The 24982-nt window shown below is 46.4% G+C and overlaps 1 protein-coding gene across 5 annotated transcripts in view; it reads left to right on the top strand.

Annotated features, from left to right (window-relative positions):
- Positions 1-24982, top strand: part of Anks1a (ankyrin repeat and sterile alpha motif domain containing 1A) — a 157830-nt gene that overhangs the window by 61879 nt on the left and 70969 nt on the right. For 4 of the 5 annotated variants that reach the window (XM_023720773.1, XM_023720752.1, XM_023720761.1 and 1 more), the window contains exons 2-10: positions 5347-5427; positions 8455-8611; positions 10464-10526; positions 16802-17098; positions 17782-17857; positions 18146-18247; positions 18366-18467; positions 19813-20009; positions 23320-23412. In XM_023720773.1, coding sequence (XP_023576541.1) covers positions 5347-5427; positions 8455-8611; positions 10464-10526; positions 16802-17098; positions 17782-17857; positions 18146-18247; positions 18366-18467; positions 19813-20009; positions 23320-23412 — 1168 coding nt within the window. The remainder of the gene's footprint in view (positions 1-5346; positions 5428-8454; positions 8612-10463; positions 10527-16801; positions 17099-17781; positions 17858-18145; positions 18248-18365; positions 18468-19812; positions 20010-23319; positions 23413-24982) is intronic. The other variant, XM_023720767.1, reaches the window with a different exon arrangement.

The following is a 24982-nucleotide window of genomic DNA, read 5'->3' as shown; positions in this document are numbered from 1 at the left end:
AGAATTCACTGGACTCAAGATCACATACGATAGACATCATGGGGAAGTTGGGGGTGAGATTACCTTCAGGAAACATATCATGGGCTGGGGGACATTTGATCTGGGCTTTTTTCTGTGCTGGGCACAGTAAGTGTCCCAGTGGTTTTGTTTTTGTTTCCTGTTCTTATTTGACTTCACTGTTCTTATTTGCAGCAGTTGTGTGCCATGCTTTTTGCATGGACTTTGATAGGTCTGAAGGATGATAGAAAAGTTAATTGTGAGGGTTGATGGAGCTTTGCACATGAAGCCTCCAGGGACAGGTAGCTGCCTCCCACCTGATTCCAGAGGTCCGTGTTCTTCTTGCCCTCAGCGTGTGCAGGTGCCTTCTAAGACACAGAGGTTTCAGAGGCAGGGGGCAAGGCCTGTGGTGCCTCCTCTGTGATACTCTGGTGCTGTTGAACTGGCTCAGGTTTCTCCAGGTTTTATGTCCATGAATGGGGAAGACCTGGAAGCTGTCAGAACCTGCAGTTGCAGGGACAGGGCTGGAAGACTGGGTGACGGACGCTGTGTCTGTTGGCTGCGAGACGCCACGAGGTCAGTCTCCGGGTTTGTCCTGTAAGCCACGGGGTTGGCTGTGGAATCTGGACAGTTAAGGTTTTTCAGGAATCTTGTGGGCTGTGTGGTAGGTTTCTCCCCCAGGTTCTCTTGGAGCATTGTACTCTGCTTTAGTTTGGTGGTGAGCAATTCTTTGTCACCTGCTGTTTTAGCAAAACCTAGAGGACAGCTGTGATGGGGAGGAAGACCTAGCATGTAAATAGCTCCTTTCTTGCTCTGCCAAAGAGGAAGAAACTTGGGTGGAGGGGATGTTACTATCATCCTGTCGAAGCTGAAATACCAAATAGGGAGATTCCAGTTCTCTGTTTTCACTTAGGCTTTGCTTAATGTTTTCTCCAGTCACTAGAATTTCTAGATGGACTTTTTGAGATGCTAGTTAGAAAAAAGAGAAATGGAGAGAAGGTTGGGAACATAGCTTCCTTTGGGAGCTTTCCTCAGCTGTCCTCATCATTTTTAGTGCTGAGGGAATTTTCATGCTGATGTAGGATGTCCAGACTTTAATTGCTATGACCAGAGATATGGAGGTAAAAGAATGTTGGAGCAATTGCTGAACCTTGCCTTCCACTAAGATAAAGGACAGTGAAACTTAACTTTCCAGGTTACTTTGGGACTAGAGTTGTGCTGATGGAAGAGAGGCAGAGTCCTAATGAGTCCTAAATTGGTTGCTGGAAGCCTGTGCCCCCAGTTGCTGTACCTGGTATTGCTAATTCCCCTCTCTCAGCTTCTGTGGACTTATCCAGTCATCTTGCTACTGAATTATGCAAAGCCGGCTATTAAGGTGCATTCAGTTCATGTGGTCATTCCAGCCAGCTCCTAAGTCTTTCTTTGGCCAAATGCCAAGAGCTCTGTAACAAGGACTTTTAGATCTGCCATAGATTTGCTTTGTGATTGGGACAAATCACTTTTGGATTTTTAATGATCCAAATTTTATGATGATTGTCTTGTGTGACAATTTAAAAGTAACCATGAAAATTGTATCTCTTAGATTTTCCAGGCCTGACTAATTTTCTGTATTTTGATTGTTTGTCAGGTGTAATTCTTGGTTTTGAAAATGAGGTCATTGTACAGGTGTGATGACAAGAAATAATTACTTGTAACTCTTTGGAACATGCTGTATTGTATAAATGACAAATGTGATTTGAACGTATCATGTGCGACATGATGTTTTGAAATACGCATACAGTGTGGAGCGTACCAAGCTAGTTAACACACGTGTTACTGCGTATATGATGGTTTCGTGTTGGCGATATTCAAAGCCTACTTTCTAGTGATTTTCAGAAATATAGTGCATTGCCACTGATTACAACCATGTATTGTACAATAGAGCTCTTGCATCTTGTTCCTAACTAAAATTTTGTATCCTGTGACCAGCTGTTTCTCCTGCCCCTCACCTCTCTCTGGCCTCTGGCAGCCACTGTTATATACTCCCAGTCCACTTTTTCAGATTTTATACCCTGTGGTCCAGTGATCCTACTTGGTACATTTGTTCTCTGTGCATATTTCCTCTCCCTTTTCCTTTTTAAAATTGTTATAAAAGTAGCCATCTGTGGTAGTGCACTCCTGTAATCCCAGCACTTCTGGGGGCTGAGGCAGGAGGATCACCTCGAGTTCAAGGCCAGTCTGGGCTACATAGCAAAACCCTGTCTCAGAAAACCAAAAATAAATAAATTGTAAAAACACAACATGAATACAATTACAAGGTAAGTTTTCTAAATGGTGTGGTAGAATACGGAGTGGAGTTTGGCAGACTCTCTTCCCCATCCTGCAGTGCCCCTGACACACGTTTCTTTGTCCAGGGTAGCCACTGCGTAGCTCAGTGAGCACTGTAGCCATGTCCTTTCCCCAGCGTGTGCGTGTATAAGTGTTTTTATAGAGAGCAGTTCATACTCTGTTTGCTGCACAGTGACTTCTGTCTTTCACTGAACCATAACAGAGTCCGTCTTGGGAAAGCATCCCACGTCAGGACATAGAATGGCGACCTCTTTGTTGTTGTTGTTGTTCATGGTTTTGCAGTATTTCATTTCACTGTGAGGGTTACGCCTCATTTTAAGTACTTGCCTATCGACGGCAGGGTTTTAAGCTACTCTTCCATTACAGCGGCCCTGTGCCGGCGTGCATCTCTGAGCACGTGTACAAATGTTTCTGTTGGAGAGCTGCCTGGGAGTGAAGTGCTGGCTCGCAGTGAAAGCTATTTCTGGTTTTGAAAGATGCTGCCTGATTGTGTTCCCAGAGGAGCCCACCAGTTTAAACTCAGGCCGGTGGTGTTTTAACTGTGCTTGTTTGCAAACACTTGATAATGTCATGATTTCTGTTGTACCCATGTGCCGGGTGAGAAGTGGCATTTGATTATTATGATTTGTGTCTCTGTAGATCTGAACTTGTCCACCTTTTGCCTTTCAAGAGTTTCTTTTCTTTTTTTTTTTTTTTAAATATTTATTTATTTTTATTACATTTATTTATTGTGTGTGTGTGTGGCCAGCTCAGCCCACCAGGGGGCGGGGCTGGCTGGCCTGTGGTGCTGGAGGATCGAACCGCGGTCCCTGTGCTTTGCCAAGCTTGTTTCAAGTAGGTGCTTTAGACCACTGAGCCATCTCTCCAGCCCCTCAAGAGTTTCTTAACGTTGTCAGTTATTTCATGATATCATTTCTTGTTTTGTTTTTGGCCAAATTAATCCAGCTGCCTATCTCTCAGGGTAGATTAGGTTACTGTATTTTTTCCTCATCACGTTATAAAACTTTAAGCAGAGAGAGAATGTACCTGTATACTTAATCTATTATTCTGATAAATTTCTCTCATAGACTATTTCTGAATTATTATAGAGTATTCATAATTTTTTTTTACTCTTTACTGTTTAATTTCTTATCACAGAGCAATACAACTGGCATATGCTATTCTGCTCTATGTTTGTATTGTAGTTATAATTATTCTCTCTTGATGAGTATTTCCAAAATGTTCCTGATGTTCATGCTGCCTATGGCATCTGCACTTCTAAAGGCTCTGGGTTGGGTGGTTTTACTGACAATTCCTTATAATTTTTGTGCTTTATATCAGTGATTCCTGATATAGAAATGAGACAGCTGCCTAGCTGATCTGTCACCCAAACACTGATACTAGCCAGTAATCATAGCAAAAAAGCAAAAACTAAACCAGCCTCACTTAGGAATGTAGGGTAGAGTAGGTTAAATCCATAGTAATTAATTCTCAAGCGATATTCCCAGGTAGATTTCATCAAGGCTATGATAGAGAACAGCCAAGTAAAGTTTATTCCGAGAATGAGAGAATGGCTCAACATAAGGAACCATTAAGAAACCTATCGATAGCATATTTAGGTCATTAAATGTGAAAAATGGATTAGCTTCATTGTTGCAGAAAATGCATTTAAATTAAACAAGTGCATAGCTGTAATAGTGCTTTAAAAAAGAAAAGGGGCTGGGGTGTAGCTGAGTGGTGGAGCGTGGCCCGGCCTGCGTGGGCCTGGCTCCCATCCATAGCACCACACTTGACCCACCATTCAATCAAATAAAAAATAAAAAGCAGGGGGAAAATACTTTGTCAGTACTTTACAGAGTATGCATCATAAACCATCAGAAGTGTTCTTCTTAGAAAGAAAAGCTTGTCACTTGCTAAATATTTTAGACTCTCTGGCCAATGCAGTGAGGTAGGAGACAGGAATAAGAGTGAAGGCGTTGGTGACTAAAGCAGGGCGCCTGCTCCCTGTACTTCTGAACCAAGTAAAGCTTTCTAATTGCTCTGTTTACACACACACACACACACACACACACACACACACACGGCATTCATTCTTCAGTATCTTTGAGGGACTTCTTCGCAGACACTAAAGTTCTCCAATTCTCAGGTTCTTATATACAGTAGCATGTTTGGGTATTATCTACATACATTTTCCTGTGTGTATAGTAAATCTTTCTCTAGATTGCTTCTGACACCTAGGACAGTGTAAATGCTGTGTAAAGAGTGGCACTCCTGTGTTTAGGGAAGAGTGACGGGGAAGGTCTGTATGTGCTCGTACAGGCACTTTTTTGTTCTGTCCCACGGCTGTGGAGGGCTGGCTATATTTACAAAGGAAAGACACATTGGCCACTTGTGTCTTAGTATGTGTGCCGTGGGAGCCTGGGCCTAGCTCAGTCCTTTAAGTGGCTGCTTCCACAAAGCTGTCAGCTTCAGGTGGCTGGAGTTCGAACCTCACAACTCTCCCGCTGGCCAACGTGCCATGAAGGCATGAGAGGAACAACAACAACAAAAAAATCCTTATTCCATTAGGGGCTGGAAGGATGGCTCAGTGGTCTAAAGCACCTACTTGGAACAAGCTTAGTATGTGTGCCTTGTGCGTGTGGCATTGTCTTGATCATGTGGTCAGTGCTGCGGTGTCTCTTGAGCCATCTGCCACCAGTAGGGCAAGGGTGTTCAGTACCTGCATGCAGCTGAGGGGATTGTTGATAACCTTTAGTGAACTGGGAGCACAATGAAGTGTCTCAGACCGAGCTAGTAATGAAGTTACTGGTGAGCAGCAGGGTGCAGAGAAATCTCTCCCCAGGGGCACTGTGGTCTGCACGCCCTGCCTTACGGGCAGGCCTGCGCCCTCCTCGCCGTGTGTCCCTGGTGTCCACCCACTGGGCATCCTTTGAAGCTGTTCCCTAGAAGCCTCCCATTCGCTCAGTCTTTCCCAGGGGCCAGCCCACCGTACCTTTTTCTGTGACTTCCTTCTGTGAACCTGTCTCTCTTTTTCCCCAGTAGCATGTGGAGAGGGCCAAATGTGAACTGCGTTGACAGCACTGGCTACACACCGCTGCACCACGCTGCTTTGAATGGTCACAAGTGAGTAGAGCGCTTTGTCCCTGCCCGCCCATGCCCACACCCCCAGCTGTCCCTTTTGTTCCCTATAAGCGTTGACTAAGATGGCTCAGAGGAAAAGAAAAACTAAACTTAGTCCTGCGGAATCCCTGAGTCTGTTTTTAGTGTACAGTTTAGACATCCTTTCCTACCCATCCCAGCAACTGTTAGCCAAAGTTGATGAATTTTACCTTTTCCCTTCTTGTCCTTTTCTCTGATACAGTATTGCATTATCACACAAGGATGTAAGAATAAGGATCCAGTTTAGGGCAGGAATCCAGCGTGATTGACCCTTAGATAAATGTGAAAATAGATTGTGCAGTCCTGAGCAACTTGCGTTCTGTTAGAGTAGTTGTTTAGTGACTCTCTTTACTGGCTGTTCATTCCCCATAACATCAGCCTGTTGAACGAAAACCACATTAAAAGAAAAAGCGCATAGGGGCTGGTGAGATGGCTCAGTGGTCTAAAGCACCTACTTAGAACAAGCTTAGCAAAGCACAGGGACCACGGTTCAATCCCCCAGCACCACATGCCAGCCAGCCCCGCCCCCTGGTGGGCTGAGCTGGCCACATACACACACACACACACACACACACACACACACAAATAAATAAATAAATAAATAAATGAAAGGTAGCCTAAAAAGAAAGAAAAAGCGCATAGATCCCATGGCCTGTCTGTTCCTCTTATGTCTGGAATTGGGTCTCCCTTAGGCAAAAGATCTTGAGGGAAGGTACAGGCCTCCTGGCTTCAGCTCTGCCCTCCAGGGGAGGGTTGTGTGGTGGCTGGACAGAAGGGGAAATGTCCTGTGTCTCCTGAGTAGGTCTCCTCAGTGTAAAGAATGGAATCCAGAGTATAACAAAATAGAGGTTATTCAAGAGTGTTTGAAGCAAATATTATAGGAGATGAGCAGTAGAAGTTTCATTTTCAGGCTGGGTGTGGTGGTGCATGCCTGTAATCCAGCACTCAGGTGGGTGAGGCAGATCCCTACAAGTTCGAGGCCAGCCTGAACTGTATAGAGATTGAACCTAGGACTTCACACGTGCCACATGCATCCTCTACCTCTGAGCCACACTACAGCCCCTCATTTTAGATTTTTCAAAACAAGAAGCAGGCCCTCATTATGCTGTAGTTTTCCACATTAATTGTCCAGTATTTGGTTCAGCTGCAAAGAAAGACCACAATTGTTTCCTTCAACATGAAGCTTTCTAAACTATATTAAAGACAGGAAAAGGAGTGTTGTGGGACTGTCCTGCAACAGTGTTGTATATGGTTAGATTTCTGGACTTATGTGTAAACATATATAATTCTTTATTCCTATTTTTAAAGTATATTTTAATTTTTTTGTCATTCTGTAGGGACTTAAAGTTTAACATATCAATACTTTATGAAAGATACCTGTTCCATGTAATGCCTAAGGTGTTTGATATTCAGACAGATAGTGAGGTTAAGCTCAACAGTCTAGATTATATGGCAATAACAATAAGCTTCTCTTCTGGAGGGTTAACAACCTAAGTTTGCAGATCAAAAATTAGAGAAAAAGGAAGGCCGCAAGGAAAGCCAACATTTTGGCCCTAGCCTTCCAAGGTCAATTAAGACTCAGGACATATGAGAACTTGTACTGTAACATCATGTAACTCGGTTGTGTCCCAAATTTTCTGATCAAGGAGATTAAGGGGCCAAAGAGGAAAGTGATTGATGATGTAGAGTGTGCCTAGGGAGAGTCACATGGAGAGAAAACATTCTCTCAGGCTTTCACAGAGAGCAAATTAGCCAAACAATGGCCGTGACTCATCCATGTGGCTGACACTGACAAAGGATCTACAATCTGAGGTACAGGGTCTCAGGATAAAAGCCTGAGGGGATTTGACTGACCTTATGAGATCCAAAAGCTACAATTCTTCTTACATAGGTCTTGCCTTTTTTGGTCTTAACCATCCAGCAGAAAAGTGTAAAAATGAAGTATAAGAAATAAAGCCATGTCATTATGTTGAGCTGTAGGGAACTCAGGTCAACAACTTCTGACATTGCCAGTCAAGCAGAAGACCCAATACTTTTATGGACTACTGGACTCTTTTGGAATATTTTGCTGAGTTCACACACCTATAATATGTAAATGATGGAACTAAACAAAAAAAGGGGATATGGATAAATGTCCATCTTGTATCTGTGTATTCAAAATGGTTAGGATAGATACATAGCTACATTCTCTTAATTCAAGGAATAGAGGGATTTGGTCTAATAGTGTTTGTAAATAGGATATCATGTCTGCATCTTGTACAACAAACAACCACTAAGAAGGCAGTATGCAGTGTGTTAATTATTGGAACTGTCCTACCAATTCGATTTGAAGCTGTCTCATTGCTATTTATTTCTCAATAAAATTATGGGAAAAAATGACAAAAAACTATATTAAGTATGATCACTATGTCTTTTCTATAGTCACCTTAAAGCTGGAAAAGAAATCCCTAGAGACGACCATGGAGTTTTTATGTGCAGGGAGGATTTTCTTTGACCTGTGCGCATGGCAATAACTGAGCACTGGTATCTGCTAACTTAATGGTGTCACCAAGAAGAAGGCCAAGTCCCTCTTTCTGGAGCTATCAGACGATGCCATGTGTGTCTGGCTTATGTTTCTAACAACTTTGAATTCTGCCCCGCCTGTTTGCTTTGGTCTCCCACACCCTTACACCATCTGAATAATGCAGTGAACAATGACATTTGTCTTGTTTAACTGTTTTTATGTAAATTCTGTCTCCCAGACTGCTGTCTAAACACCGCGAACGTGGAAATACTGCCCAACAGAGAGGCCGTGAGTCAGTGTAGCACAGCTCTGGCTGGTCGGCTGCTTAGCACGTGCAGAGGTAGCTCCCGGAATAGAGGGTAAAGCCAGGCAGGGTGGCGGCAGGCAGCCCCAGGAAAGCCTGCTCATGAGAGGGCTTTGTGCTCTGCAAATGAAGGAAGGAAAGACTTCTGGGTTTTGCAGACTCGCGATTGATTTTTGCCTTTCAGGGATGTGGTTGAGGTTCTCCTGCGGAACGATGCCCTGACCAACGTGGCTGATTCCAAAGGCTGTTACCCCCTGCACTTGGCAGCCTGGAAAGGAGACGCCCAGATAGTGCGCCTGCTCATCCACCAGGGGCCCTCACACACCAGAGTCAACGAACAGGTCGGAAGTGGGGAGGCGTTCCTCTCTTCTCCATTCAGCTGCGCATAGCTGCCGCCGGCCCTGCCACCCACCCGCATCTAGCTCCCGGGCACAGGTCCTGGGGAGCCAGCCCCTCCACAGCCAGTGTGCCCCTTGCCTGCACTCGTGCTCATCCCCTGTGGCAGGCATCCTGCATGCGTCTGACTCGTGCAGGTGTGGGATGGTGGTAGTTAGTGACTCACTACGATGATGTAGTGCGTAATAGTCACACTACGTGCAGCACCTGAAATAATGCAAAACCTTAGAATTGCAGTCAACTTCAGATGGGCCGGCTTTATTAATTGGAAATTGTGCTTGTGCTACCGGCATGGCAGTGCGGCTTTCCCAGTGTTTGTCAGTCCTGCGTGAGCATCTTGGTATTTTACGTACGTCTGAAGGTGCAGTAGTAGAAATACTTGTGTTCCTGTGGAAAAATGAGTTCAGAACTTAGAAAGGTTTGAATGCAGGCTAGAGGTGGTTCAGTGGGATAAAGGTCAATTCCAGGATAGCCTCAGGTATTAGCTTCAGTGCCTGCATACTTTGCAAAAGGAGAGAGAATTTTTAGAAAGTAAGGGAGGCAACATATTTAAAAAAAAAAAAAAGACAGACCTTCCAGTGGCCCTGGATTTAAGTACTCTCAGAATACACTTCTCTCCCTGCATTCGTCGGGGAAGCCCCTTGAATCATGCATATCTGAGCCAGGCCTCTCTCACACCTCCTCCCTGGGGCGGCCAAGGCTGTGTGGCTGCGGTGGGGAGCTGGCCCTGTGCTCCACGACGAGCGTTCTCCCGTGTCTGAGGTGCTGAGCAGCAGCAGGTGCTTCTCTTGGTGCTTGGATGAGGGAGCTGCTGCTCTTTCTTAGTAAGCTTAGAACAGTTTTCCTCATGACTTCAGTGAGAGGAGATTGTTAAATTACCTGTAGGATTAGCTCAAGGTTTACCCGCCCAGAAGCAGGAAATCGGGTCCTGGCAAATCCATCTGTCAGCGGGACCCGTGCCAGACCTAGTGAACTGTTAGGTGAAAAGCATGACCTTGATTCTGAGAAGTGCGGCTGCTCTCTGAGGCATAAGAAAATTAGAGGTCTCAAATAGCTCTATCTGGAGCGCAGCCGTACTAGCTGTTAATCAGCTTATCCTTCCCTTTTGGGACTCTGTTTTCTGGGTAGGAAGCAGCAGACACTTACAGTCATCAGTGAGGATGTCCATTCATAACATTTGCCATGAAAATTGCCTCTTTGGAGGCTAAATGAAAATGCTCCTGACTAAAGTGATAGTGTCTCTTCTTTGAAGAAGATGCATAAGGAAGCTTGCTTGTGACTAATAGTCTTCAGTATTGAAAATCCTGGTCACCCGTTAAGGTCTTCATTTAAGCAATTCCCAGCAACCATTTCTGACCCTGCCGTTGCCCACTCTTGCCTCGGCACACAGCTGCTTGGATTTTTGGGCCACTTGAGTGTGCTAGCCTTTCCTGCTCACGGCTGCCCTGCTTGGAGTCTGCGCTGATAGGTGGGCCACCTGCCCAGGGCTCTGAGTATGCAGGCAGGTGGGTGGGGTAGGGGCTGGGCAGGAGGTCTGCTGCAGCTCGAAGAACCTTGGATCTAGGTAGTTACAAGCATGCCATTGATTTATTTAAAAACCATTCGTGTGGCTTCATTTGGATCATTAGATGGGGCATAGAGGTGAGGGGCCCCAGAGGTTGTGTCCCCGTTGGCTTCCCGGCAGGGCACCCAGGGGCAGATGTGAGTTCTCGCATTGCACCCTTTTGGGGCTGTGTTTTGCTTTGATATATTTCATCCATTTTATCATCACGTTTTCTTTTCCTCTCCTTTTTGTAGAATGCTCTTGAGATCAAAGCACTCAAAAAGTACGGCCCCTTTGACCCTTATATCAATGCCAAGGTGTGTACGTGCCGCCAGGATTTTGCTGCCTTGTCTCTCCCGCTTTGCCTCCCCCCGGGCCCCTCTGGCTCCCGCTCTCAGCTGCCCTGGCTCCACCTCGCCCTTACTACTCCACTTCGGCCCATCTGCTTTTGGCTTGTCTGAGAATGGGAAAAGGCAGCTATGCTGGGTTTGGGGCGATTTTGAAAACCCATATTAATTCTAGAAAGGTTGGGAATGTCAGAAACGGTGGAAATGGAGAAATTGAAGAGAAAGCATTGTATGCTTAACTTACTGTTGGAATTTCTAAAATCATTGAAATTTTAAAAACAAAAATATAGTCCTATAAATTAGCTTACTTTTAAATAAGTGCAGAAACATGATTATATTATATTTCCTGGAATCAAAAAAATTATTTTAGTGTGCTTTCCAGGTTTCTTTTGCAGTGGTGTCTAATCTTTCTTCAGGTTTCAGTAGCCTGTCGAGGTGTGTTCCCTCCCAAGCTGTCTCTCGCCACTGTCCTCTCATTTTCTGGTGCTCATTCTTCCTAGTGTGGTGCTTTGAAGCCTCAGAAGAACCCCCAGCTCAGCGCCTCTTTGTGCTCCTCACTCTAGGCCCATGGAGGGCTCTGAGAGAAAAAGCAAGGTTGTAGGGCCAGCAGGGCGCTTGCCAGGCAGGGTGGAGGACAGGGCCAGGCAGCGGCCCAGGGCGTAGTCATGACCCCCAGCTCTCACCGCACTCACTGCCCAAGAGGCCGAGCGTATCACTGGGGTGGGGCAGCCTTGCTGCTCAGCACTCTTGCCTGCCGTGTTTGCGTCCAGAGGTTTGCCGAAGTTTGCTTTTTGACAGCAATCTGGAGTTGGGTCAAAATGTCCCTTCGTCCACATTGGCTACTTTCTTACTTGCCTTGTAAACATGAGGCAAGGATTTCATGCTTCTGTTTGAGAACACTGATTTAGCAATGCAGCCCCTCCCCCGCAGTGGCATGGCGCCCCAGGTGATGTGTTGTGCCCTGGCTGCATGACCTTAAGGGTGGAGGAGCAGTTGGCCTAGGGTCTGCAGCAGTGGCCTCTGTTTAGATACTCTGGTACTCTGTCTTCTCTTTAATTCGCATTACCGAATGGGATGGTACTCTCTTTCATTGATCTTTTGATGAGGGCGCAGAGAGCAGTAGAGAGAAAACTCAGATTACGTGGAGGGAGGCTTTCCCCTCAGACCAAGTTTGAGCTTTGGGCTGCGCATTTCAGTTTTGTTGATGAGCATGCTGCTTAACTCTGAAACTGGTTTCCTCTTCTATAAAATAGATTTTGCCACTTACATGCTGGATGGTTGAAAGGTTTTTTGTTGTTGTTGTTATCAGGAATTGAATTCAGGGCCTCCTGCATGCTAGACAATTGGTCTAAACCAGTCCTTATTTTCTGAGACAGAGACTCACTGAGTTTCCTAGGCTGGACCTACGTTTGTAATGCTTCTGTCAGTCTCTCCATTAGCTGGATTGCCTGCATGTGCCACAGTGCCTGGCTTTTGCTTTGGGGTTTTAGTAAGATAATGCAGGCATGGTGGTGTACATGTAAAATCCCAGCACTCTGGGAGGTGGAGGCAGGAAGATTCTAAATTCAAGCCCAATCTAATTTAGTGATTCAGTAAAACCCTGTCTCAAATAAAAAATAAAAAACTGAAAAGGACTAAGGATGTACCTCAATCTCAGTATTATTAATAATAATAGTAATAATAATATAATAATAATAACAATAAGATGATGATGATACATAACCAGTAGTATTTGAGTTCCAAATTTTAAAAACTATATATAGTTTATTTCTCAAAAGCCATTTAATAAAACTGTTCAGTTAGATTAGACAGGGTTTTGTGGGGTGGGGCTTTGGCTCTTGTTTTCTTTGTCAGTGATTTCATTGGTTTATAAAGTTTTGATCAAAGAGTATGACTTTGGATTTTCTGTTGTTTGAGACAAGGTCTCACTGTGTGGCTCTGGGCTGGCCTTGAGTTCACATTCATCTTCCTGCCTCAACCCCCTGAGTGCTGGGATTATATGTGTGCACCACCGTACCCAGCTCTTGACTTTGCTTCTTAAATGTACATTTTCCTAGCCTTTGATTTTACATATGGAAAGCAGATTGGTCTAAATGTAGTAGCGCAGATTTCTCTGAAAATACTACTCTTTGCCTTTCTCCTGGCACCCTGCAAAGTCAGAGGTCACAGGGACATTCAGGGGTGCCTCTGAAGGTGCAGGGGCTGCTTCCCATCTCACCTCCTAGGTTTTGTCCTGAGTCTGGGGTTTTATTCATCGGCTTGTGTCTAGGAATTGTTGTGCTAAATTACATTAATCCCCCGCAGTGGCGCTGCTGTCAGGAGCGCATCTCAGCTGCCTCGCAGGGAGCCTGCGGTCTTTGTGAGCTTTGCTGTCCTGTTCGGTGCCTTGGGCTTGTCCTGTTGTGCGAGTCAGCATGAGCTACCCAAGGGTAACTCATCCTCACTGGAGCGGGTGCCTCGAGATGCATTTCCTTTGTTTTAAAACAATTTCTTCGAACTTAGTCTGAAATATTATAACATGGACAACAGTCTATTTTAGGGTAGATTATTTTTTGTTCATTTAAAGATAATTCAGTCTCAGAGCAGGAAGGGCCTCAGATCAGTTGTCTCCAGTTCTCCTTATTTTTTGTTACATCAGAATCACCCCAAAGCTTTGAAAAAGCTTTTTACTCTATCTTGGAAATTCCCAACTTAAAAAAGGTGGTAGAATAAAGCAGTGAACTACAGCATGGGGATACTTCAGAATATTTGTGTCTTCTCGCTCCCTTGTTAACATGTGGCCCATTTGCTCTGTGTGTGTGTATGTGTGTGTGTGTGTGTGTGTGTGTGTGTGTGTGTGTGTGTGTACTGTTTGCCAGGTAACCCAATAAAATCCTTTGGAGCACTTTTCCTGCCCTGGTCCAGGATCATACATAACATGCACTCGCTCCTGTCCTGGTCTTTCAGAACTTTGGTGTGTAGGAGTCTAGGCAGCTGTCCCCAGCCTGCCTGCCATTCCCTTGGTGCCACGCTTGGGGCCGGAAGGCTATGGAAGGGATGTTGTGTCCTTTTTAGTGTATCAGATCACAAGGCATGGAATGTCAGGTGTGTGTGTGTGTGTGTTTTTTTTTTTTTTTTTTTTAGTAATGTATTTAGTATAGGGTCTGCAGGGTCTTACTACACAGATCGGACTTGTAGTGATCCCTCTGTTTTCAGCCTCCCAAGAGCTAGGATTATAGGCGCGTGCCACCACACCCAGTCTTTTTTTTTAAATTTTATTTATTTGTGTGTGTGTGTGTGTGTGTGTGTGTGGCCAGTTCAGCCCACCAGGGGGAGGGGCTGGCTGGCATGTGGTGCTGGGGGATTGAACCGCGGTCCCTGTGCTTTGCGAAGCTTGTTCCAAGTAGGTGCTTTAGACCATTGAGCCATCTCACCAGCCCCAGATGTTGGAAGTTTTAATAGAAATCCTTTTTTCCTTAGAGGTACAGACTATAACAAAAAAACAAACAAACAAACAGAAAACGAGCCTTAAGATGGGTAGGAGTGAAGCATTTGTGCCAAAGATTTGGGAGAAAATTGGAGTATTTTATCCAAGTCCCCTCCCCCAGTCCAGTTCAATTATAGTAACATAATTCCGGGAAGTCATTTTTTTGTTTTTGTTTTTTTTATAGTGCTGAGATTCAATCCAGGACTGCTGCGTACACTAGGCAAGTGCGCAACCACCGAGCTACATTCCCTTCTCATTTTTTAAATTTTGAGACAGCCTTACTAAGTTGCTTGGCTGGACTCAAACTCATGATCCTCTTGGCTCAGCTTCCGAGTAGTTGGGCTTATGGGCCCGGGCCACTGGCCACCACACATGGCTGATGTAGTGAACTCTCGAGATGGGGCAAGCACCCATAGTGTTACGTGAAGGTGTGAAATGGAAGGATTCCAGACAATTCAGTCTTTGCCTCTCCTTGGAGTCCCTTTCTTGTGGGTCCATGAATCGATGCTTACTGACTTTATATGCTGAAAGTTGTCAGGCTTGAAGAGGAAACCATAGTACGGGCTCATTGCAGTGGTATGTTCAGTGGTACAGAGATGTGGTCACTTCAGCCATAAACCCAGAAGGATTATAATTGCTAGACCAGGTCTGGGAAGACTGAACCATACCAGTAGGTTTCCTGCTTTGTGAATTCACACGTAACTTTCTGTAGAGATGTGGTTGCGTCATTTAATGTAAGGCAGGAAAGTGGCTGGTGGTGATCCAGATTTTAAACACCTTTAGCAGGATAGTTTAGTGATAGCTGTCTTTGTTCTAGACTGGGAGTGGGGGTTGTGGGAGACCACTCCCAACCTTTGGAGCCCTCTGGGTGGTTTATAGTTTTATATTTATTTCTTCAGACTCTAATGCCATACTTTTTATAAACTCAAGCACAGGTTATTGCGGATGTTGAGAGACAACTTGGATGTGAAAGGCACAGTACTTTTTGCTTCAGAGTAAATAAGTTTTTCTGGAGTGGGATTTTAACAAGAACAAGCTGGCTTCTTGGCCTTGTTGTCTTGCTGTCTTTGAGCTGTAAGACCTGGAGCATCCTCGTAAGCTTCTCCGGGCGTGTTGTTCTGAGCCAGAACCACTCTGCAGAGAGCTCCTGTGATGTGGGCAGTGTAGCTGCGTTGTCATCAGAAGGACAAGTGACAGCTTTGCTCCTGCTCAAGGAGTTCTGGATGGGTGCCCCAGTCGGCTTGTTAAGCACAGGGAGCTCAGGCTTTTGGTTTCTGCCCAGTGTTTCTCCTTCTTGCGGATGTCTGAGCTGGTGTGGATTCACCCCGCCCTGCCATGAGGGCCACGGCTGTGAGGGCCACGTCTGGGCTGGCACTGCTCCCTCCGTGTCCTCTGCGTGTCTCTGTCTTTGCATGTCCTCCTGCTACCACCTTTTCTGTCCTGACTTCACTGTCACATTTTCTGGACTGTTGTTCTGGCCTTTGGGGTCCTTCCTCCTAGCAGCTCTGGATATTTCTGGTACACTTGGTATAGCTGGAAAAGATGATGCCGTCAAATGCAGATCAAAAGCAGATGGAATTGCATGCATGTTTGGGTAACTCCTAATCTGTTACTCTTTAAATATCATTAATAGAATTAAAGCAGTTTTGGAAACAGTTCATTTTTACTTCTGACCTTCATTGTGACTGAGGGTGCACAATACTGAATTGGTAGACAAGCTCCAATTAAGCTTCACCTCCCCAGAGTAGCAGAAGCCTCCTGAGTCAGCTTGGGAATCCCAAAGTCTTGTGGGAGAATTACTTTTATTGATGCTTTTCAAAAGACAGAGGTCATGGAAATTATTTCTTCTCTAAATGTATGTTATCAATAATAGTAAAAAAAAAACCAAACCATTGGAATAACTAGCATTTTGCTTCTGATGATCACTAGAGAATAGAGTTTTTCCAGTGCATTCCAGACTCTATTCCTTTTGATACAGAGTTGGCACTGGAGGGCTGTGGGTTATAAATATAAATAGATGGCAGTGTGACATTGGAATACAGTATTTTGCACCTCTCTCACCGTGCATCCCGGTGTCTGGTCATGTCTTTCTTGTGGAAAATGCTCTTGTTTGCTGCTGCTATTTTAACAGTGTGGCTTCTGCATGCGTCGGCTTGCGGTCAGGTGCCCCGCAGCACGGGTCCCCTGTGCCCCAAGACTCAGCGTGGTGCCTCCCTCCCCTGGAAGTGGCTGTTGGCTGATCTTTGAGAGTGGTTTTTGGTGCTGTGCTCTGTAACTGTCATCGCTGGCTTAATGATTTGCATGCAAGAAGCTACAAAGACAACCTCCTTATGTGAAGGGCAATAGATGGAGGACAAATCCAGACTCAGAACTACAGAGTTGGACAGATGCAAATTACTGTAAAACCAGTTGAAGTTAAAATGAAACAATGGCAGTGATCTGATCAGTATTCACCTGGACCAGACGTCTATCCAGTGCCTGCCACGTTCCCTCGTTCACTCTTCTTGTAGTCTAGAGACGCATCCTTCGGAGCACACCCGAGACTGCAAATGTCTTGGGGTGACCCACTGTTTCCCTTTTGCAGGAACCAGGGAAGAAGTGATGGATGGGCATAGACAGGCTTGTTTGTGGGGGGAAGCCTGGCTTCTGACTCTGATTAGCCCTCAAGTATTGCTGCTATTTTTCTCATTTAAATTTCAGCAGTTTTATGTGTGATTACCCCAGGTGAATGCCAGCCCACCAGTCCCCTTGCTGATTGCTGTACTTGTTAACCCTTCAGAACAATGACAACGAGACAGCCCTGCATTGTGCCGCGCAATATGGCCACACGGAGGTGGTAAAGGTGCTCTTGGAGGAGCTCACAGACCCCACCATGCGCAACAACAAATTTGAGACCCCCCTGGACCTGGCAGCACTCTACGGGCGGCTGGAGGTGGTGAAGATGCTACTGAATGCCCACCCCAACCTCCTGAGCTGCAGCACCAAGAAGCACACACCTCTGCATCTGGCCGCACGGAATGGCCACAAGGCAGTGGTCCAGGTCCTCCTCGACGCTGGCATGGATAGCAACTACCAGGTAGTAAGGCTGGTGCTCCTTCCAGCACCGGGGCCGCCATCCTGCTGGGAAAGGCTCTAGTACCACGCTGCTGGGCTGTGTTCTGATCTAGCACGTTCCACACCGCGTGTCAGGCGCTTCCATCTGTCAGCTTGTTTTAATGTGAAACTCTATAGAGATAAATGAATTCTCCCCGTGAATCTGTTAGTTTTCTGGTTTCTTTTCAGGGGTGAGATGAAGTCATTAAACTCTGAAAAGATGTGCTAGCAGACTCTCAAAATCCAAAAAGTTTTATTGTCTTCCTAAAAGTGCATTCCCACTGCCACCTTTTCCACCCTGAAAGTCTCCTCGGTGTAGTGTTTTCCTTCATCGGTAGCTGTCCCCATTCAGAGGAGCTTCACGTGGGCCAGCCCACATTTCTGTTCTTCTCGTTACTCATCCTACCCAGGAAGTGGGATCCTGGGAGTTTCACTGATGGATGAGTAAGTGTTGCTCATATGTGGTCTGCTGGTGGTATACACATGACCTTGTCTGTGGGCTGAGATTGGTTTTGAAATCCGTAATAGAAAAGTTGGAAAGATAATGGCAGAGGGCTCTGTGTAGTGTACTGTCCCACCCCTCCCTGTCTGTGTCCCGTTTGTCACATGGAGCTGCGCCGAATCGTTTTGATGACAGCCTGCTCTGCGCTCTCATTTGCCTTCCAGACGGAGATGGGCAGTGCTTTGCATGAGGCTGCTTTGTTTGGCAAGACCGATGTGGTGCAAATCTTGCTGGCTGCAGGTGAGAGGTCGGCAGTGCTCTTGTCTCCACAGCGTGCCAGGGATGGGATTGTTCCTCCTTAGCCTCCCTGGAGGGGGAGTCTTGCTGGCTGCATTTGAACCCAGCGTATGTGTGTCTTTGCTGGTTGGTTATAAATGTATGAATTGTTTCTAAATCGCTGAACTAAATGGCTGTGGATGAAAACTATTGGTCATGCTGCTTGGGAGCCTTAGGCATCCTGGGATTTGACCTTCTTTCAGTCTGACATAAAAACACTCATGCCCCTGTCCACCTGGTATGCCTTTCTAGGAATTGATGTCAACATAAAAGATAACCATGGACTGACTGCCCTTGACACTGTCCGGGAACTGCCTTCGCAGAAAAGCAAGCAGATAGCAGCACTTATCGAAGGTATCAGTCTGTCTCGCTATCCGGGAGGCTGGACTCACGTTAGCCAAGCTGAGGCATCTGTCTTTGGTGCAGTTCTGTTTTTTCTTTTTTTTTTTTTATTTTGAATCTTCCCATATAGATCACATGACTGGAAAAAGAAGTGCAAAAGATGTAGATAAAAGCGCCACAGCCCAGCCGCCTCTGCTGTCCAGCGTGGACTCCATTGCACAGAAGTCTCAGGGTGAGGAGACTCCTTCCTGCCAGGAGCGGGGTGCTCATCTTGGGAAGAGCCGAATATTCTTGGGCAGAATGGAAAACCCTAATTCAAATAGTAGTGAGTAGCGGTCGTGAGCTCTTAGTAAGTTTATGTTCACTTACTTTTCCAGCTGCCTTATGAAGTCTCCCTGGCCATAGCTTAGGCCTTTGCCTGTGGCATCTTCTTACTTTATTTTGCTGTCTGCTCAGACAGTTGGCTCTGAAATGTGATTGACACTCTTGTGTCGAGATGAATTGAGGGCTCCGTGAACACTCGAACCCACAGAGTGCAGTGCCTGATGCGTAGCTGACCCGCAGCCAGTGCACGGTGTGTCTCCTGGCTGGCAGGCGCGTCCTCTGATGGCATGTTTTGGTGCCGTATCGTCTGCTCCACAGAGATGGCCTGCGTACTGACCTAGGGTGTCCAGCCCGTCCCTCACTAGCTAGGATCTTTCTTGAGATTTATTGAGCAACCTTGAGGTCCTTGGTATGGTGAATGACAACAACAAAATAAAGAACAACTGACGCCCCCCATCACAATAAATAAGGGGAGAGAAACGGAGTGGAGCTGAAAATGAAAACAGAGACACATGCAGAAAGAGTCGCGGGGCCCGGTCTGTCTCTGCTGCAGGTTCTTCCTCTCCCTCCTCTCTGTGCCTTTCTCCTCAACCTCATAATCTGTTGGTAACGGATTAAACACTAAACACTTAGCTTTCAAGGATTTTGTATTTGTAGCTTTGACTACCTACAAGTCACCTAGAGATAGCCAGCTCCTCTAAGTTGACCACTTTGCAGTTGCAGATTTGAACCCCACGAGCCCTGAGGTTGGCAGCTGTCTAGCAAGCAAGTCCCGTGGTCCCGCAGTGCCTGCCACCCTCCACTTGAATACCTGGGGGCCCTTCATGTGTGCTTCTTCCTGCTTTTCAGTAATATTTTGCTATATTTTATAGGCTATGTTTGTGCTCTTGTGGTTTTACGGTATATGGAGACTTTATGAAGGTCTTGAAAGAGATCCCTTATAGATGTTTAAAGTCCTCTTATTTTATTTTTGTTTGTTCCAGTGCTGGGAATCAAACCAGGGCAGAGTGTACACTAAGCCAGAGCCACACCCCCAAACTGTACCCCAGCCCTTCCCATTGAATTAGGGAACGATCTGTTTAAGTGTCAGGGTATGAAGAGTTGCTGAAATCTGCATTATGTATTCCTGCCCTGGAGCAAAGCAGTCTTTGTCCTGTCAGGCACTGAGACAGGTTCAGAGCGCCAGAGAAGCTTGGGGTACGAACCTGAGGCTGTGCCCTTTCATTGACTTCCTTGCCATCTACCCTCCTCAGGTGACGTGGAGAAAGCAGTGACTGAGCTGATCATTGATTTTGACACCAATGCTGAGGAGGAGGGACCCTACGAGGCACTGTATAACGCTGTCTCCTGCCACTCGCTAGATAGCTCGGCCAGCGGGCGGTCGTCAGACCGAGAGTCCACGAGCAAGGAGGCCGAGGCCACAGGCGCCAGGACAGCTGGAGTGAGGCCTGTATGTGGCTGGGGTGCCGTGGCCGCGGGGGCTGCTGCGAACACTGGGAAGAGGGACCATGGCACCCAGTGCCTGCCTGTCAGGAAACCTGGGTCCTCTTGTTGTTCTCTCTTCCTCATGGGGCTCTGCTCTGTCCCTCCCCTGATCAGAGTGGCAAAACTATGCAGATTCATGGAGACAGGACTTTGATTTTTCTGATTTTAGGATAGCCAGTTTGTGTCTTCCATTCCTTCACTGGCCAAGACCGAATTAAAGCCTTTCATTTCTGTTCAGCCTTGTGCTGCTCTGTCTTCGGGTTTTTGCTGTGTGTTATTTGTGTCCTCTCTGGAGAACAGAAATGCCCAGTGAAAGGAGCTCCTGTCTGCCCTGAGTGCACACTCCCCTTCCTGGCCCACAGGGCAGGTTCGGGATTCAGCTCTTCTATAGAAAGGCTTCATCAGACATTGTGTTCATTGTCTTGTGGCATTCTTTTATTCAGTTAGGACATCTCCAGGCACTGGACTAAGAGGCTGGGGTAACACTGGTTTTTCTTAAGGGCCATCTTCCAGTTTTGCTGTTCTTATCTGGTGCTGGCTTCTACTTGCAGGCTTCTACGTGGTTCTCTCTTCCCGCCTAGGGCTGTGCTCTGAGCGTAGGCCTGGATCACTGTCCCCTGACCTTTCTTCCTGCGTTGCCAGATTTGGAGCATAGCTCATTGGCAGTGGCTAAGCTGGCCCCGGCTCTGCTGGGACCCCAGTGCTGACTGCACCATGGGTCAGGTTCCCGGGGCAGAGCCGCCTTTCCCTCTGCCTTGCGTCTGGCATAGGACCATTTCAGTGCTGTTCTGGTTGCTGGGTGGTCCTTGGTCCTTCCAGGTGTGCTTGGCATTGGATTGGCCTGAGGTGTCTTGAGGTGTTCTTTTTTCCTGGGCCCTTTTCTATGCCTTAAAACAATCCCAACATTTCAGCATGGATCCTAGAGAGCTGCCAGTCTTGTGGTGGCCTCAGAGTGGCTGTCAACGATGGCTGTGACAGAGTCTTTGTGAGTGGTGAAAGCAAGGGCAGACTCTGAGCACCGCTGCCACAGCACTTCTGTGGACACAGCTGGGTTTTTCACATCTCATTGCGAGGTGCAAGGGACTGGAGCAAATCCAGCTGTGGGGAGGCTTCGTGTCCAGAGGTGCTTACCGGCAGTGCCCATTAGGGGGAGCCGGAGCCCGGGCAAGCAGCAGCACCCGCCTCCTGGAGTAAGCCTGGTGACTGCCTCAGAGGACTTGCTGGGCAGAAACTGGTGTGTCTGGAGCGTACACCAAGGCATTCTTGCTCCTGTGTATTGTAGCTCTCCAGTCTTAATGACCTAGTAATTAACAGTGGCCAAGGGCTGAATCTCCATAAGCTTGATGGATGATGGCTCTGATTGGCTGTGCACACCCAGCCTCTGGTCCACGCTGGGCACTTCGGTTTCCTTCCCATGTCCCTGATGGTCACACCTTTCTCAAAAGCCTTTTGAGTTATTCTGTTTAGGCTTTTTGACCTTTGGAAGGCCCCTAGGATGGGTCATTTCTTGCTGTATTTCTTTCTGCTCTCCTCAGCTGCTTGTGTCCCCAGGTTGGTTTACAGTGGAGGACAAGACATGGCCCTGTGCCTTTTGCTGGTCCCTCTCTTACGTGCTGCACTGGGCCCAGGCTCATTCCTGCACCTGAGAGCAAGGAAGGATGAGGAAGGTGGGACTTGGTGGGAAATCTGGCCTAATAGCTGCTTTTGGCTGCAGCTCACAAAGCTCTTTGGCAGTCGTTGCCGTTGGGGATCTGTCTGGCTCCAGGGACTGTGGAGATGACTGATTTATGGAGGTGCAGTGCTGAGCATGCCCCTGCAGATACTGTGGGTGCCAGAACGCTAATGCTGGTAGCTCCCTGAGTTGGAGAAGCATCTTTCTTTGTAGGTTTCTCTGGGGCTCTTTCATCATTCAGCACTCACCTTTCCCTAGCTTTAGAAGTGCTCTCGCTTAGCAGCACGGTAAACTGACCTGCAGGCGAAAAATGGGCCAGCCCCTGTGGTAGGGCCCTGGCCCCTCCCGTGGGAATGAGAGCTGAAACATGGGTCCCAGGCTTGGGAATGAATATGAACAGCACTAGAGGCACAGCAGGTGCAGCAGCAAAGCTCTCTTCAGCTGTCAGCTTCCAGGTTTCCTTCACCAGGATCGTTCTGTATTCAAATTCAGCCATAACTGGCCCACTGTCTCCTCTTCAGGGTAGGAGTGGGCAAGCCCATCTACAGCTGCCTACTTTTATAAATAAAGTTTTATTGGAAGACAGCCACATTCATTTATCTATTTTCTGTGGCTCCATATGTGCTCGGATGGCAAAGTTGACTACAAAGCCTAAAACATTAACTGTATGGCCCTTTAAGAGTAAGCTTGCCAGCTGGGTATGGTGACACACATCTGTTGTGCCAAAACTCTGGGAGGCTGAGGCAGGAGGATGCAAATTAGAGCATAGCCTGAGTAACTTTAGCAATTTAGTGAAACCCTTTCTCAAGATAAAAGAGTGGGCTGAGGATGGAGCTCAGTGTGAAGGCCCTAGCTTTAATCTCTGATACCATGTACACTACTGGAAAGCTCTCTTTAGGTCAGAGAACTGACAGATACTCTTCTTTTGAAAATAGGCTGAGGTGACTTAAGCTTTCACATAGCAATGATAAGTAGTATGTGTTACTGAAGGAGCTGACTTCCTGTGTGGCTCAGGCTGGCCTTGGACTTCCGGCCGCAGGAAAACCTCACATCTCCACCTCCCGAGTAGCTGGGACTGCAGGGGGGCACCACCATACCTGCCTAGCAGATCATCTTGGAACTTTTGCTAATAAAAGGAGATAGATAGAAACTTTGAAAGGATCTAAGGTTGTGCCCTTGATTACTTTTCTCACTTCTTCCTTAATAACCTTGGCTTTAGAACTAGTTCCTAACTTAATTCTAATGATTCCTTTTTCTTAGAGCAGTCTGAAAGTTAAGCCACAGATTTTTCCTTTCCTTGAAGTTTTGCCTATTGCATCATGATGGATGTGTTCAAACCGCGCCGGTACGAGCTCTCAGCGCAGGCATCGGTCTCTGGGGCCTGAGGTGTCAAGGAGTGATTATGATGTTTGCTGCCAGCGTGAAAACTGGACAGCATGCTGGCTGAGTCGTGCTCACATGGGGCTCTGTCTGTTCACCTGAGACTCTCGGGAGAGCTCTTTACATTATTGTCCATTTTCCAAGGCTAACGTAAAGGCAAACCGGGAAATGTAGATACTTGAAAATGAGGTAGTGGAATATTTATTTATTTTTCCTTCTGCAGAGAGAACGCCCGCCACCTCCAGCAAAGCCACCGCCCGACGAAGAGGAGGAAGACCGCATAGATAAGAAGTATTTTCCCTTGACAGCTTCTGAGGTAGAGGGTTGAGGGTTTATTCCTGTCACTGAAATAGGAGTTTGTTGAAAAGTGCACCAATGTGTGCTTAGAGAGGACTTTGCTTCTGTTTTTTGGGGTGCTGGGGCTGTGCTCTATTCACTGAGCTACACCCCCTGCTCCCTTTCTCATTTTCTTGTCACCTCTTGGTTAGGAACAGAGCTGTCACACTCACCCAGAAGCACTAAAAGGATTTCAGTCCACCATCCCACATGGGAAGCAAGGCATGCCGGGTCCTCCGGGTCCATAGTGAAACAGTTTCACCTTTTGCTTTTTGACCCATGCAGTCCTGACAGAAAATGTCGCTTTTCCCCTGGTCTCTGCTATCTAGACTGGGCCACATGAGCAAGCGTGGTGGTTCTGCCCCAAAAGCCTCCTTTCTATCTCAGCCTTTTCCCCCTTGATTTGCATGCAGGCCCCACACTCCATGAATTGAGTTACAGAGATTATATTAGAAAAGAAGCAGGGGTGGTGTTGGAAGGGCAGGCAGAGAAATTAAAGTTTATTTGAAAAGAGCGGTCTGCCTTTTAACACAAAAATGTCACAAGGAAATAACTCCATCTCACTTGGGTTTTGAAGAAAATTATGTTTTCTTTGATCTTTTCGTCTTTTAAATGCTCCTTAAATACCTTTTACCATTTAGAGAATATAGCTTTTCAGTGTGCATTCAAAATACTTTGTGATTTTAAGTTATTTTGTAGTTTATTAAATATAGACAGTTATTATTCTTTAATTCTAAAATGTCAGCAGATGTAAGCCAGGTATTTCATCTCATCACTTCATCTGTTGAAGCTGGAGCTCACTGTTTCCACAGCCTTGCTCCAGGCCATCCAGTAAGGCAGGTTCTGTTGCTCAGCATGAGTACTGGGAGCCATGAGCATGGTTTTAGCTTAGTAAAATTCAAGGAAATCTTTTTTAAAATATTTAAATCAGGGGAGATAGGGAAGGATTTCTATGCCAGATTTCTGCTTTTTTCTTTCTGTCTCCAAATGACAAAATGCTTATTATGGCTCATCAAAGGGTCTCTAGAATTGTAGCTTCTTATTTTTACCTCTGGGTAATGATATATCGTTGGCTGATAGAAGCGCACATACATTTTTATATAAAGAGAGGCTGGCTTCTGTTTTCTTTTCTTCACACAGAAAAACCTGGTAGTGTGGAGCAGATTCAGTTGAGACTAGGTCTCCGTAAATGCCTTGTGCCACCTCTTTAGCATGGGCCCGAATTGAAATTCCTGATCTCTTGACGGTAGGAACAAGACTCAGACAAACATTAGATAACCAAGACTTGTCATGCTCCCAAGACTTTCTAAAGCATGTGACCCTGACAGGGCATGGTAGGACAGTGTCTCTATCACTGTCGTGCATGGGAGAATCTGAGTAGCAATTCACCTTCTAGAATGTGTTAGTTGGGCCAACACAGTCTATATTTGGAAGACCATGAGAAGCCCGAGTTTTATTGACTGGTCAGTGGAGGTGTGTGAATGTGTAGGTGCCTTGCCCTGAGTCACTGAGTTACCGTCCTTTTAATCATGACCCAGGCAGATTTGTAC

Source organism: Octodon degus, unplaced genomic scaffold (assembly GCF_000260255.1).
Source record: "Octodon degus isolate 3935 unplaced genomic scaffold, OctDeg1.0 scaffold00005, whole genome shotgun sequence".
Taxonomy (NCBI): Eukaryota; Metazoa; Chordata; class Mammalia; order Rodentia; family Octodontidae; genus Octodon; species Octodon degus.
This window is presented reverse-complemented; position numbering and strand designations above follow the sequence as displayed.